The following is a 15,506-nucleotide window of genomic DNA, read 5'->3' as shown; positions in this document are numbered from 1 at the left end:
GGGCCGGACCCTGGGCAGTCCGAGGTGGAGGAAGGACAGGACAGGACAGGACAGGACAGGACAGGGATGTCCCACACCCAAAGAGCCACCCCGAGTGTCCCCCAAGTGTCCCAGGGCTGGATGGGACCACCTGGACGTGTCACCTCAGACTCTGCCGAAGCTCCGGCACGTCTGTTCTCCCCCTCACCCCCTCTTCAGGATCAATTAGGATTACTAGCGAGGCTAATTAACACTCTGCTAATTGCACTCTGTAAATCACGAGCTTTAAAAGCAGCTCTGAGAAAGATGTCACGTCCTGAACGCCTGAGAAATTCCTCATCCAGAAATTCCTCATTTCTCCAGATTTTCCTCCCGATCTTCCCGGGACTGGACCCCCGGGATGTCCAAGGTGCAAAAATGTCCCTGCTGTGAGGCTGGGTGGGACCTGATTCCCCTGAATTCCCTGATTTCCCTGATTCCCCGATATTCCCTGAATTCCACTGATTCCTCTGAATTCCCTGATATTCCCTGAATTCCCTGATTTCCCTGATACTCCCTGATTCCCCCGATTTCCCCTGATACCCATGAATTCCCTGATTCCCCTGATATTCCCTGAATTCCCCTGAATTCCCTTGAATTCCCTGAATTCCCTTAATTTCCTGATTCCCTGATTTCCCCGATTTCCCCTAATTTCCCTGATTTTCCCTGATTTCCCCTTTTTTTCCCTGATTTCCCCTAATTTCCCTGATATTCCCCATTTCCCACCTGCTGCCCGGAGCTCCTCTCATGGAACGGGAACTTGGGAACTGCATCAGTTCCCCCCCGGCTGCTGGGAACACGGGGGGTTCCTGGGGCATCCCGGGAACCCCTGCACCTTCCCGAGGGGCTGGAAGGGTCAGGATCCCCCTCATGGCTCCCACCCGTGTCCTGGTCACCCCCCTGCCCCCCAGTTTGTCCCCATCAGGGCAGAGGTCACCCCAGGACAGGACACAGGGGCCGTCCCTGCACTGGTTTTGGGGTCGGAGCATCGCCCGAGCTCAGGTTCTGCTCCCTCTGGAGGAAAGCAGCTCCCCAGCCCGGCCCCTCTGCAATTCCCACCGGGATTTCTGGTTTCCAGCTCCGTTATTCCCTGCCCTCGGCCCCAGGCTGTCCCTGGCTCGGTCACCAGCAGCATCTGTCCCCTTTTGTCCTACAAAGTCACTCTGGGGCACCTTCACAACCGCGGCATCCTCGGGCACCATCCCGCTGCTCAGCCAGGGGCTCCTGTCACCTTCCCGGGCTGCGGCTGGGGACAGGGACAGGGAATGGCAGCTCGGGATGTCCCAGGGCCGGGAGGGTGACACGGAGGTGTCCGGGTTTCACTCGGTGTCCCCGGTGCTTCCCCACAGCCTCCCTGTGGCACTGTCACCGTTGGTGACACGGGGACAGGCTGGCACAGGAGGAGGGAGAGGTCGCTGCATTTATAAAATATGAAATTAAATAAAAATAAGGGGTTGCCTTGGGCGTCCCCGTTTGGAGCTCAGGAGGTTTCTTTCACCGCGGTTTCGTTGAGCCCTCGGTGACATTGGGGACCACGGGAGTGACACCCCAAACCCTGTGGCTGAAGGAGCTGGCGGTGCCGGGGCATCCCCTGAAACCACAATGGGATCTGCCATGGACCCAACCCAGAGCCTGGTCCTGAAGCTGCGCCCCAAAACCTCCATCTCAGTCCGGCCTGAACCCCTCAGTGAGGGCTCAGCATCCCCCGAGACCCCCCAAACTTCACCCATCCCAGGGCCCCAAATTGCCCCGAGCTCACCCCTGTCCTCCCCTCCAAATCCCCCGTCCCAGCCCCCCAATCTCCTCATCTTCACCCCTATTCCAGCCCCCACATTCCCACTAACTCAGCCACGCCCCACACCCATCCCAGTTTCCCTAAATTCCCCCGAAATCCCCCCAGTCCCACCCCCAAACCCCGCAGCGCTCCCCATCCCCGGCCCCGCCCCTTTCCTTCGCCCCGCCCCTCACCCGGACGAGGGCGTGTCTATGCAAATAACACCCGCCGTTAGCCAATGGCAGAACACCCCGGCTGCTATATGCAAATCTTCCGGCGGGATGGGCGGGATTATGCAAATGTAAGCGGCGCGGCTCGGTCAGGCGGCGGCGGCGCGCGCTCCGGGGACACGAACGGGACCGGCACCGACACCGGCACCGACACCGGCACAGCACCGGCACCAGCACCGGCACCAGCACCGGGGCCTCCCCGGCTCCGCTGCAGCGCCGGGAGGGCGCGGAGCTGCCGAGGAGGAAGCGCCGCTGCCCAGGTGCGTGTCCCGCGGCGGGCACGGGGGGTCCCGCGCTCCGGTGTGACCGGGACCGAGCAGAGGGGACAGTGACAGACCGCAGCAGCGCTGTCTACTCCTCTTTTCTCCTCCGGGGCTCCGTCCGCATGCAGGCGGCCGCGCCGTCGGGGCGCACGGGCAGGGGGAGCGGGGCCGGCCCGGGGAGGGGCCGGTGCGGCCGGGCCGGCGCCCGGCGGGCTGGTCTGGGCACGGCGGAGCCCCGGCCCCCGCCCCGCCGTCTCGGGATGGCGGGCTATAAAAAGCCTGTGGTTTGCGCCGAGCTCGGGGCGGTTATTTTTACTCGTGTCTGCGCAGGGAGGAACGCCCGGGTTTAACCCAAAAGTGCAGCCTGGGTGGCAGCCGCCCTGCCCCGGCCCCGCCGCCACCTCCCCGCCACCCCCGGGGCCACCGGCGCCTCTGGGGGCTGGGGCTGAGCTCACGGCGCTGGGGGAAACTGAGGCACGGCTGTTGGCTCGACGTGGTTGTAGTGGGAGCGGTGACAGCGCGCCTGGTCCCCCCCGATGGCACTGTCACCTCGCTGGGGTGGCACAGCGGCCTGGCTGCTCCCGGCACGTGCCGGTGGCAGCCCGGTTCCTTCCCGCTCCCGGGAGGGGACGGGACACGGCCACGGCTCCTGCCAGGGGCATCTCCAGGGTGGTGGCACCTCCATGTGGCATCTCCAGGGTGTCCCAGTGCACCTGGGTCCCCCTGGCACCCGTGGAGAGCGAGGTGGATCCTCTGCCAGATCCTCCTGCCCAGCACAGCCCACTGCCAGCGTGTCCCTGTCGCTGTCACCGTCCCTGTCCCCATGCTCGAGTTTTTACTCTTTTAATGAGAGAAACTCTCCCAGCGCTGCCAGCTCTGGAGTTTCCCAGGGAATGAATTGACCTGGAAGCTCGGGATGAGCAGGACGGCAGGGATGGGACTGTGGGGCTGTGCCCCCAGGGGACCCTCATGGGCATCCCTGGGGGCACGGGCCGGGAAAGGAGCGTGGGTGACCATCCGGACATCCCGGTCCTGGCCCTTTTCCATGGCCCTGGCTGCCAGCTGGACACGTCACGGTGACGTCTGGGGAGATCTGGGGGAAGGAGGGAGGTGGGTGCAGGCCTCAGGTCTGGTTTAGGATTCTGGTTCCCAGCCACCTCCAAGCCCAGGGCACCCACAACATCCCGAAAAAGTGGATTTGGGAAACTTTGGGAAATTTCTGTGCAAGGGGACAGGGATCCTGCTGGGTCATGCCAGCTGTGAGGGGCCTGCAAAGCCTGGCACACTGCTGTGGGGCAACCCAGAAGGATTTGGGGGGAATTGGGTTAATTTAAACCCCTTGAATTTCCCTCCTCTTCCCGAAAATCCCCGCAGGATTGTCAGGAGCAAACCAGGGAGCACATCCCAAATTAATTCCAGCCCAATCCCACGGGAATTGCGAGTTCCCTCCCTCGGACGTGGCACCCACCGAGCCTCCATCGTGCCCTGGGCTGGCAGGGGGTCCCTGTGTCCATCCATCCTCCCCAGGGCCGCCTCGTTTTTGGGGCCCTTTCAATCCTTCCTCCTTCCACACACTCATTTTGGAACCGAAAATCCTCCGCCCATCGGCACCGGGCCGTGGCAGCCCCCGGGACTTTCGCTCTGTGTCACCCCCGGGGTGACAGCGACAGCGAGGTGGCAGCGGGGCTGGAGGCTGGCAGTGTCCCCCAGAGCCCCCAAACCTGAGGGGTTTTACGGCTGCTGGGGGATGTTTGGGAGCTGGGGGACGGGGTTTGGGGAGGTCGTGGTGGTCCCAAAAACCCCTCAGAGCCACATCCCCACCTTTGCCCTATTTCCCAGCTGGCTCCTCCTGGCTCCCAGTCCCCACCCAGCGCTGCCAGCCCCGCGCTGGTTTGTACTGGTCGCTTGTTTAAACAACCTATAAAAAGCAGGAGGGCCCGGCACAAACTCCGCGCTCAACTTTGACTTTTCCCCGTGCCGGGCTCGGGATGCTGCTCACACCAGCTCAGCTGTCCTCAGGGGATCCCCGGGATCCAAAACCGCGGGGCCAGGACTGGATTTGTCCCTCTGGTCCCCGCACTCCGTGTCTGGTGCTCCTAAAATCCCCACTTAAAATTCCCGTTTTAACTCCCCATTTCAAATCCCCATTTTAAAACCCCCATTTCAAGCCCCCATTTCAAATCCCCATTTTAACTCCCCATTTCAAACCCCCATTTCCATCCCTGTTGCCCTCCTGGTCCCAGCATTGTCCCCTCCCTCCTGTGGGATTTTTCTGCTCCTGGCTCAGATTTTCCCCTCCCTTGGGATGGAAACTCTTTCTCCCCACTGTAATCCTGTTTTTCCTGCACCAAAACGCTTTTTGGGAGCTGCCGAATGCCACCAGCGGGTGTTTGATAATCACTCCCCTCCCAGTCCTGCCCAGTCACCCCCAGCTCTGAGATTTGCAGCAAAACCCCCATAATTTGGTAAAAACAACCCTTTCCTCCACCCCATGGGAGGGTGAATCATGGGCAGCTCTGAGAGCCCGACTCGGGACTGTTTTAGGGGAGCGCTCAGACCCTGGAGCAGCTTTTGCCTTTAATACCCCACCTGCTTGGATTTTAGGGTAAATCCGGTGGATTTCAGATTTCTGGGATCCTCTGGGGGTGTGAAGGTGCTGGAGGCCCCGTTGTGGTGCCAGGGATCCCACAGCAGCTCACGGAAAAATCCCGCGGCTCTCCCGGGGTTCGTTTGGTCTCAGCTCACTAATTAGGAGCTGGAATTAGGGATTTACACCCCTGGCGCCGTTCAAATGCCCCCTAAAGGGACAGAGGGTCTGGGGGGTTCGGTACAAACCCGATCCCAGCGCGGGGGGTCGGAGGGAGGCCGTGCTGTGGGTGCTGGGTCCCACTGGGAATGGTTGGGATGAGATGGGAGTGATTCCAATCCTGATCCCAATCCTAACCCCAATCCCAACCCCAATCCCAAACCCAAACCTGATTCCAACCCCAACACCGACCCCAATCCCAATCCCAAACCCAATCCCGATCACGATCCCAATCCCAACCCCAATCCCGATCCCAATCCCAACCCCAATCCCAACCCAATCCCGATCACGATCCCAATCCCAATCCCAATCCCAACCCCAATCCCAATCACGATCCCAATCCCAAACCCAATCCCAACCCCGATCCCGATCCCGGTGCGTGTGAGCCCAGCCTAAAGATGAACTCCCGTGGGAGGCAGCGGGTCCTGACGGAGCAGGGGGAGCTCCAGGAGCCTCTGGAGCAGGGAGAGGGAAAAATCTCCAGTCTGGGAGGTTTGGAATCTCCGGGGCGTTGGGGTTTGTTGGGGTGCCGGTGCTCAGGGGACATCCCTGTGGTGGGGACAAAGCCAGGAGGGGCTCTGGGGTCCAGGAGCCCTCCCTGGGTGCCAGCTCCTCCCAGGGAATGAGGTTCCACCCTGCCCTGGAGGTGCCACCTGGCTGAAGGTGACAATGCCCGTGATCACTTTATCCCAACTAAAACCCAGAGGGAAAATCCCCCCTCCCCTCCCAGCCCTTCACACCTGACAGGGGGTCCCGCTGACGCGGTGGCCGAGGTGACACCGAGGGGTGTGTTGTCAGTGCCACCTCACGCTCTGGTGGCAGCGGTGGCCTGGCCGTGCCCCCAGGAGGAGCGGAGCCGTGAGGAGCAGTGGCTGATGAACCGGCCCCGGGTGCTGCACGAGGCCTCGGCCGCTTCTCCCGGCACCGAGAGTCCCAGCCTGGACCCCCTGGACCCCCTGGATGGACGGGGATGCGGCTCTGCTTCCTCTGGACTCCCTCCCCCACATTCCAGGACCTTCTCAGCACCATCCCATGGGTGCTGGAACCTTCCAGGACCTTCTCAGCATCGCCCTGTGGGTGTTTGCACCTCCCAGGACCCCCCTGGAATCACTCTGTGAGTGCTGGAACCTTCCAGGACTCCCTGGGCATCACCCCATGGGGCACTGAGGTACCAGAGCACCCAAGGACCTGTGGCGCATTGTCCCCAAGCAAATCCTTGGAATTATTTCATGTCCCTGCTGCAGGTGAGGGATGCAGCCATCTGTCCATGGATCCATGCATCCATCCATCCCTGTGTCCATCCATCCATCCATCCATGGATCCGTCCATCCCTGTGTCCATCCATCCATCCATCCATGGATCCATGGATCCATGGATCCGTCCATCCCCGTGTCCATCCATCCATCCATGGATATATGGATCCGTCCATCCCCGTGTCCATCCATCCATCCATGGATCCATGGATCCGTCCATCCCTGTGTCCATCCATCCATCCATAGATCCATGGATCCGTCCATCCCTGTGTCCATCCATCCATCCATCCATGGATATATGGATCTGTCCATCCCTGTGTCCATCCATCCATCCATCCATCCATCCATCCATCCATCATCCATCCATCATCCATCCATCATCCATCATCCATCCATCATCCATCCATCCATCCATCATCCATCATCCATCATCCATCCATCCATCATCCATCCATCCATCCATCATCCATCCATCATCCATCATCCATCCATCCATCATCCATCCATCCATCCATCATCCATCCATCATCCATCCATCCATCCATCCATCCATCCATCCATCATCCATCCATCATCCATCCATCCATCCATCCATCCATCCATCCATCCATCATCCATCCATCATCCATCCATCATCCATCCATCCATCCATCCATCCATCATCCATCCATCATCCATCCATCATCCATCCATCATCCATCCATCCATCATCCATCCATCATCCATCCATCATCCATCCATCCATCATCCATCCATCCATCCATCATCCATCCATCATCCATCATCCATCCATCCATCATCCATCCATCCATCCATCATCCATCCATCATCCATCCATCCATCCATCCATCCATCCATCCATCATCCATCCATCATCCATCCATCCATCCATCCATCCATCCATCCATCCATCCATCCATCATCCATCCATCATCCATCCATCATCCATCCATCCATCCATCCATCCATCCATCCATCCATCATCCATCCATCATCCATCCATCATCCATCCATCCATCATCCATCCATCATCCATCCATCCATCCATCCATCCATCATCCATCCATCCATCATCCATCCATCCCCCATCCATCCCCCCAGAATCTCCCCCAGGCTGAGGCTGTGCAGGGACACGGGGGGGTCATGGCCAGGCCAGCACCCCCTGCCCCAAACACACCAACCCCAAGGCCCAGCCCCAAACTCCCAGCCCCGAAAGGAAACTCGGGGATCTCGGGATGTCCCCAGGGAGCGCCGCAGGTGTCGGAGCAGGACGAACGCCCCAGGGATGGTTGGGAACGGGAGAACCTCGGCTCTTCCATCGGGGAATTCTTGGCCCTTTCCGGCGGGGCCGGGGTGGTCTGGGCACCCCCTGGACCTCAGTGGGGGGGGCACGGGGGGGTCGTGCGTGGGCCCGGGGACACAGGGTGGCAGCGGGGCCGTGGGAACGGCAGCGCAATTTCCTTCCATAAATTAAAATTAGTTTTGATCAGCTAAAAATAGCAGCTGAGCACGATGGTAAAATGGCAACGTGCTCGAGAGGGGGAAGCGGGACACGCCGGGGGCATCAGGGGACCGGAGGGTCCCCAACTGCGCCCCTGGCATCCAGCCTGGCACTGGGGGGGGGGGCTGCTGGCCGAGCTGGGGGTCCCAAAGGTGTCCCCAATACGGAGCTGCCACCCCCCTGCTTCCCAGCCCCGCTCCTGCCCCGGGGCTGGGGTTTGGGGACAGCAGGGACAGAGCCGGGCCGGGTCTGTCCCCACATCGGGGTGGGCACGAGGGTCCCGTTGGGGACATCGTGGTGCCACCCGTGGTTCTGCCCCGCTGAACCCAAAAATCCCCAGATTTGGGGCTTTTGGGGTGGCTGTTGCTGTGGGGGTGGCAGAGGAGCAGGAATTGGGGGGCTGTGACAGCAGGGGGGTGTCCCAGCGCTGTGACAGGCTCGGGGGGTGCTGGCACCCCGCAGCCAGGGTGGCACGGGGGGTCACCGGCCCCCTGTCCCTGCCCGGCGCTGGCTCAGGCGGCAGCAGGGGTGGGTGGGTGGTTTCACTTTGCTGTCTCCTCGTGCAGCCACTTCCTGGCCTGCGAGTGGCGGAGGTCAAATTTAGTCTGCTGGAGCTTGAAAAAAAAAAAAATTAAAAAAAAAAAATCCCCAAATTTGAACCTAAAACCAACTCTTTTGTTTGAGGGACCCTCCCCACCGCCAGCCCGGCCCCCTTTTAAACGCCCTCCGCGTCCCACGGAGCCGCCGTGAGCAGCTCCGGGAGCAGCCTCGGAGCGGCCCCCTGGGCTTGGGGTGAGAGCTCTGATCCCAAAGTCCCGCTGAAGGATTTGGGATCACGGCCCGCACCCAAAGGTGCTCGGGGAGTGATGGATGGGGGTGGCTGAGCAAGGCCAAGGGGGGTTTTTTCCCCTCTAACCCAGCAGAATTTCCCAATTTTCCCCCATTTTCCGCTTGGCCACCATCTTCGCGGAAGAAGACATGACCGAACTTCCTCTGAAAATCGATTTTTTCGGCAGCCAAACTTATTTTTGGCGGCACTGGGGCAGACTCTGCTTGGGGACAGCCCCAGGGCTGTGGGGCTCAGGCGTTTCTCACTCTCTTCCAGCCCCAAACCCAGCGGAGGAGGCGAAAATGGGCCGTAAAAAAATCCAGATCAGCCGGATTTTGGATCAGCGGAACCGGCAGGTAGGGCCTGCTCGGGGTGAGGTGGGGACGAGGAGGGTGGGAGTCAAAACCACCCCTCTGCCAGCACCCTGTGGGAAGCATTTTTGGGAGAACTGGGCGCCGTTTTTGGGGGGTTTCACGCCCGGGTGCCCGCAGGTGACCTTCACCAAGCGGAAATTCGGGCTGATGAAGAAGGCGTACGAGCTGAGCGTGCTGTGCGACTGCGAGATCGCCCTGATCATCTTCAACAGCACCAACCGCCTGTTCCAGTACGCCAGCACCGACATGGACAAGGTGCTGCTCAAGTACACCGAGTACAGCGAGCCCCACGAGAGCCGCACCAACTCCGACATCCTCGAGGTAGCGGCCGGGGGCGGCCCCCGGGGCCCCGCGGTGGCCGCAGGGACCCGCTCATTGTCGCCTCCCCGCAGACGCTGAAGCGCAAAGGGTTGGGGCTGGAGAGCCACGAGCTGGAGCTGGAGGAAGGGCTGGAGCCGCCCGGGGATAAGGGCAGGAGGCTCGGGGAGGGCGTGGATCTGTCGCTGGCGCGGCCCAGGTTTTATGTGAGTCGCTGGTGGTACGTGGGGTGACGGTCCCCAAGGGTCCTGTCCCCTCCCTGTCCTTGGGTTCTGGTTTGTCCTGCAGGGTCCCGAGGGTCCCCAAGGGTCCTGTCCCCTCCCTGTCCTTGGGTTCTGGTTTGTCCTGCAGGGTCCCGAGGGTCCCCAAGGGTCCTGTCCCCTCCCTGTCCTTGGGTTCTGGTTTGTCCTGCAGGGTCCCAAGGGTCCCCCAAGGGTCCTGTCCCCTCCCTGTCCTTGGGTTTGTCCTGCAGGGTCCCGAGGGTCCCCAAGGGTCCTGTCCCCTCCCTGTCCTTGGGTTTGTCCTGCAGGGTCCCGAGGGTCCCCAAGGGTCCTGTCCCCTCCCTGTCCTTGGGTTTGTCCTGCAGGGTCCCCACGCCCTCCTTGACCTCTGGTTTGTCCCTGAGGGTCCCTGAGGGTCCCTCTTTACTCCTTGTCCTTGAGCTCTGCTTTGCCCTGAAGAGCCCTAAGTGTCCCCAAGTGTCCTCATCCCTGTCCTTGGTTTCTGGTTTGTCCTGCAGAGCCCCGAGGGTCCCCAAGGGTCCCCAAGAGTCCCCATCCCCTCCCTGTCCTTGACCTGTGCTTCACCCTGTAGGGCCCCGAGGGTCCCCAGAGACCCCCAAGGGTCCCGAGGGTCGCTGTCCCTGACCCCCGCGTGTCCCCAGAAGTCCCCAAGGGTCCCGAGGGTGGCCGTCCCTGATCCCCGTGTGTCCCCGCAGAGCCCGGTGCCACTGCCCGAGGCCACCTACGGCAGCTCGCCCCCGGCCACCGAGGCCTCCCTGGGCAGCGGCAGCAGCTCCCCGCAGGGCCAGGGCCGCTCTCCCGCCTTCAGACCCGCGGCTCCAAAGCCACCGGGACGGTCCCCAGGGCCACTGCCCCCAGGTAGGCTCGGGGACACTGCGGGGGTGGGTACAGGGGAAGGGACCCTGCCATGGGTGTCCTGTCCCCACCCTGGGCACCCTGTCACCACCATGGGCCCCTGTCCTTGCTATGGGACCCGAGTCTCCACTGTGGGCACCCCATCCCTGCCATGGACACCCCACTACCACCATGGACACCCCATCCCTGCCATGGACACCCCACTACCACCATGGACACCCCATCCCTGCCATGGACACCCCACTACCACCATGGACACCCCATCCCTGCCATGGACACCCCATCCCTGCCATGGACACCCCACTACCACCATGGACACCCCATCCCTGCCATGGACACCCCACTACCACCATGGACACCCCACTACCACCATGGACACCCCATCCCTGCCATGGACACCCCACTACCACCATGGACACCCCATCCCTGCCATGGACACCCCATCCCTGCCATGGACACCCCACTACCACCATGGACACCCCATCCCTGCCATGGACACCCCATCCCTGCCATGGACACCCCACTACCACCATGGACACCCCATCCCTGCCATGGACACCCCACTACCACCATGGACACCCCACTACCACCATGGACACCCCAAACCCACCCCGGACACCCCATCCCCACTGTTTGGGGGCACTCTGTCCCTTCAATGGACACCCCATTGCAACCACGGGCACCCCATTCCCTCCATGGGCACCTCCTCCTTTCCACGGACACCCCATCCCCACCGCGAACATCCCATCCCCACCAGGGGAACCCCATTCCCTCCACGGACACCCCATCCTCACCCTGGACACCCCATCCCCACCATGGACACCCCACCCTGGACACCCCATCCTCACCCTGGACACCCCATCCTCACCCTGGACACCCCACCTTGGACACCCCATCCCCACCATGGACACCCCACCTTGGACACCCCATCCCCACCATGGACACCCCATCCCCACCATGGACACCCCACCTTGGACACCCCATCCTCACCCTGGACACCCCATCCCCACCATGGACACCCCACCCTGGACACCCCATCCTCACCCTGGACACCCCATCCCCACCATGGACACCCCACCCTGGACACCCAATTCCCCACCTGGGCCCCCTGTCCCAGCCCTGGCCACCGTGTCCCTTCCCTGGGCACCCGCAGGAGCCCCGAGCCCCGCGGGGATTTTCCTCGCCAGGCCCCGCATGCAAAGCTCCTCTCCCGGGGCCTTCCCGGCCGCGGGGCCGGGGCTGCGTGGGCAGGAGCGGGGCCGCAGCTGTGGAAACACCGGCCCGATCTCGCTCCAGCTGCTTCCTGTGCCCTGCCAGCAGCGGCCCGCAGCTGCGCCCTCACCCCGTGCCCGCCGCTCCCTCCGAGTGGCACGGGGGGTTCATCCCCTGCGGGTGACAGGGTGACACAAAAGCGCCTGGAAACGCCTGCAAACCCCGAGCCTTGAGCAGTGGAAACCCGCCGGGGGGTGGGAGGTGGCACGGGATGGGGACAGGCAGCACCCCAAATCCTTGGGTGGGGACAGCGTGGTGGCCGCAGGCACGCCGGACATTCCCACGGGACATCCCAGCCGCTGTGGGTGCCCCCGCAGCAGGGGGCTTGTCCCTGTCCCCTGCTTGTGGCCCCAGAGCCACATCCAGCCGCTGCCTTGGCGTGTCACCTCCTGTCGCAGCCCGTGGCCGCAGCCCAGGTGGCCCGTGGAGGAAGTGGCTTTGCCGGAGCGCGGCACCGTGCAGGCACACACGGCTGCTCACGGCTCCGGGGCCACCGCGGCCACCGCGGCCGCCGCCACGGGGATCCCCCGAGGATCATCCGTGCGTCCAGCTGTCCCCCTGTCCCCCAGGTCTCAGCTACCCCCTGTTCCCCGCCGCCAGCCTGAGCCGCGCCCTGGCCACCAAGACGCCGCCGCCGCTGTTCCTGGGGGCCGAGGGCCGGCGTGGCGAGTCCCAGGGCAGCCTGGCGAGCGGCCGGAGCGGCGGCAGCGCAGCGGTGAGTCGTCTGTCCCCGAGGCCACACGGCTGTCCCCTCCCCAAATCCCGCTCCTCCCATCCGCCCCTTCCTCCGGGGCCTTGCTGGGGGGCTCAGGGAGGGGTGGGGAGGGGTCCCCCGGGGCTTTGGGGCACAAAACCTATTGGGGTCCCCCCATTTCCCGCAGCGGCCGCTGTACCCCGCCCTGCAGACCCTGAGCCCCGTGCTCAGCCCGGGCAGCTCCGGCCTCCCGAGCCACGGCCTCGCCGGCTTCCCCTTCCTCAGCCCGGCCCAAGCGGGTGAGTCGCGGTCCCTCAGCCTCGGCACAGCCTTGTCCCCTCCTTTCGTCACCCTCCCCGCTCACTGTGTGCTCCCACCCCGCAGATTTTGGGGCTGGCGAGGTCCCGCCGCCCCCCGGCTTCCTGCAGCCCCCGGCGTGGCAGCACCCCCGGGACATGGCAGCGCTGGGGTGAGGACAGGGGTGGCCCTGGGGTGGGGACAGAGGGGACAGGGCAGGGGACCGGGCAGGATGGGACATGGCAGCCCTGGGGTGAGGACGGGGTGGCCCTGGGGCAGGGGACGGGGGGACAAGGCGAGGATGACCCCATTCTGCTGCACCCATGAGTGTCACCTCCCAGCCATGGGCGCTGCTGGCACCGAGGGACAGCCCCCACCCACCAGGGCGGTCTTGGGGGTCACCCCGAAGCACCCCCAGCTTATTTCCAGCCGGGTTCCCCATGGATCGTGTCCCCACGTGTCCCCCCCAGGTCACACTCCAGGCTCCCAGCGGCCGTGTGGGCCCAACTGGGCCAGAACCAGTCCAGAACAGGAACTTGGGGGGGTCTCGACCCCTCTAGGGGGGGAAAGGGGATACCCGGCAGGGGACACGGGGACACAGCCTCACCCCGTCCCCTCTCGCCGCAGGGCCAGCAGCCGGATCGTCCCCGCGGAGGAGCCAGCCGCTGTCCCCGGCGCGTCCCCGCAGCGCCAGGCCATCAGCATCAAGTCGGAGCGGGTGTCGCCGGGGCTGGGCTGTCCCCCGGGCACCCCCCAGCCCTCCCTGGCCAGCCTGGCGTCCCTCAGCGAAGCCTCCCGAGCCCCCGGCGACCTCCAGCCCCGCGATGACTTCGCCAAGGGCTTCCCTCCGTACGCGCCGGGGCCCGCCGCGGCCGCTGCCGGACGAGCAGAGGGTCCCTGTCCCCACGCGGAGGGGACAGCCCGCGGACGTTTGGCAGAGATAGCGAGGCCGGCGGGGTGCGGGGAGGGGGAAGACCCTGCCTGGGGGAGCAGCCCCCCGCTTCTCCCCCATCTCAGCCCCTCGGGAAGCCCCCCCGTGCCCGTGGCGGTGACCGGCGGTGCCACCGGGCTCCCTGCAGGGTCACTGTCCCCCAGCCTGGGGCTGCAGCTCCTTGAGACCCCCCCCCCCCATCCCCGGAGCCCCCAAATGCCACCAAGTCCCCTCCTTTCGCTCTGCCCGCCGCCCCCCGCGCGGCCCGGAGCCCGGCGCTGTCGCGGTGTCCTGTCCGGTGGCGCTGGGCGCTGTCCCCGCCCGTCCCTGCGCCTGTCCCCGCGCCAGCAGCGTGTCCCCAGCGAGCGGGAGTGGCCGGGAAGTGCCACGCGGGTGGCAGCAGGACTGAGAGCAGCGACAGCGGCTCCAACCCTGCAGCCCCCGGCCCATCTCCGAGGCCGGGGGGACAGGGGACAGGGGAGGGGACGGGCGGGGCGGGGGGTGCTGCGCCCCCAGCCAGGGGCTCTTTTCTATTTATTATCTTCGCACCAATAAAGAGCTGGGGGTCTCGGGGTGTCTGCTGTGAGGTCCTTGGGGTCAGGCAGCCCACTTTGGGGTGGCACGGCACTGATGTCCCCAAGGGGAGAGGTGGCACAGGCCCACACCCCCTCGGTCTCAGCGTTGCTGTCCCCCCGCCCCGCGTCCTCCAGGCTCAGAGCCACCTCTCAGGGGTCACTGACCAGGGGGGTGGGTGACAGCCGGGTCACCCCTGGCCTGGTCAGGTCGCTGGAGCTTAGCCGTGCTGCTCCCACCCCTCGGTGACCCCAAAAAAGCCTCTCGGGGGTCTCAGAGGAGGTGGGAGAAGGAAAAACCCTTAAAATCAGGATCCGGGGGGCAAGGAGGGGGTTGGGGGGGTGGGCCTGGCCCAGCTGAGCTGAGCCTGTTTTAGCTCAGGGCTGGGCTGGGTTTGGGGGTTCTGCGGAGTTTTGGGGGTCGGGGAGCATCCCCTGGGGCCGGTGGTGTGCTGGGTATGGCCACGGCCACGGCCACGGCCACGCTGCTGCGGGTGACCGAGGAGGGACAGCAGGGTCCTGCAGCGCCATCACCCACAGGGACATTCTGGGGGCGTTCGGGTCCCCCCAGCACCGCTTGGGCACCCCCAGGTCGGGATCAGGCAGGGCTGGGGGTCCCCCACATGCTCCAGGGCCGAGCTGGGCCCCTTCCCTCGGCTGGGGCGGGCGGGCGGGGGGATTATAGCCCCGAGATTAAAACCTGGGCGGGAGATTAATCCTGGGAAGAGTTTGCCCGGTTTATAGAGCGCCTAAATACCAGGCGGGATTAGGGGGCTGTGCCGAGCCCCGGAGCCGGGCTGGGCCCAGGGCCACCCCCCCGGAGGGTGGCAGGTCCCCTCCAGGGCCACCTTTGGGACCGGGCCGGGGTTTGTGGCAGGCGAGAGGAGGCGACACAGCGGGTGCAGGAGTGGGGGCTGGGGTAAGAGACACTGATTGAATAGCAATGACTGCATGATTTATGGTTTGCATTATTGCACGGCTCATTTGAATATATGCTAATCAGGCTTCTCTTTTTTTTTTTTTTTTTTTCCCCTCCCCTGGTTTTGTTTGTAAGATTTAGATTTGCTATGGCAACCCGCTGGCATGGAAGGAGCGCCAGGAAATGTCAGGGCGAGGTGAGCCCCGGGGAGGGGCCGGGGGCGGCCGGGCTGGGGTGGCGGGGGCGGTGGCGGGGGGACTCGTCGCATCCCAGCACCGGGACACGGGAACGGCCGGCGGGACCGGGAGGGCAGCGGCGGGAGCGCCGAGAGCTGCCGGAGCTGCACATCCCACCCCTG

The 15,506-nt window shown here is 64.0% G+C and overlaps 1 protein-coding gene across 1 annotated transcript; it reads left to right on the top strand.

Annotated features, from left to right (window-relative positions):
* The first annotated feature begins 8,725 nt into the window (after window positions 1-8,725).
* MEF2B (myocyte enhancer factor 2B) lies at window positions 8,726-13,762 on the top strand. The gene is given in 9 exon segments (XM_068173771.1): window positions 8,726-9,030; window positions 9,166-9,369; window positions 9,441-9,572; window positions 10,304-10,466; window positions 12,305-12,450; window positions 12,617-12,728; window positions 12,814-12,898; window positions 13,354-13,585; window positions 13,587-13,762. Coding segments are annotated over 9 exon segments (1,365 nt in total). The 5' UTR covers window positions 8,726-8,823; the 3' UTR covers window positions 13,671-13,762.
* Window positions 13,763-15,506: the final 1,744 nt, after the last annotated feature.

This window comes from Anomalospiza imberbis, chromosome 27 (genome assembly GCF_031753505.1).
Source record: "Anomalospiza imberbis isolate Cuckoo-Finch-1a 21T00152 chromosome 27, ASM3175350v1, whole genome shotgun sequence".
Taxonomy (NCBI): Eukaryota; Metazoa; Chordata; class Aves; order Passeriformes; family Viduidae; genus Anomalospiza; species Anomalospiza imberbis.
This window is presented reverse-complemented; position numbering and strand designations above follow the sequence as displayed.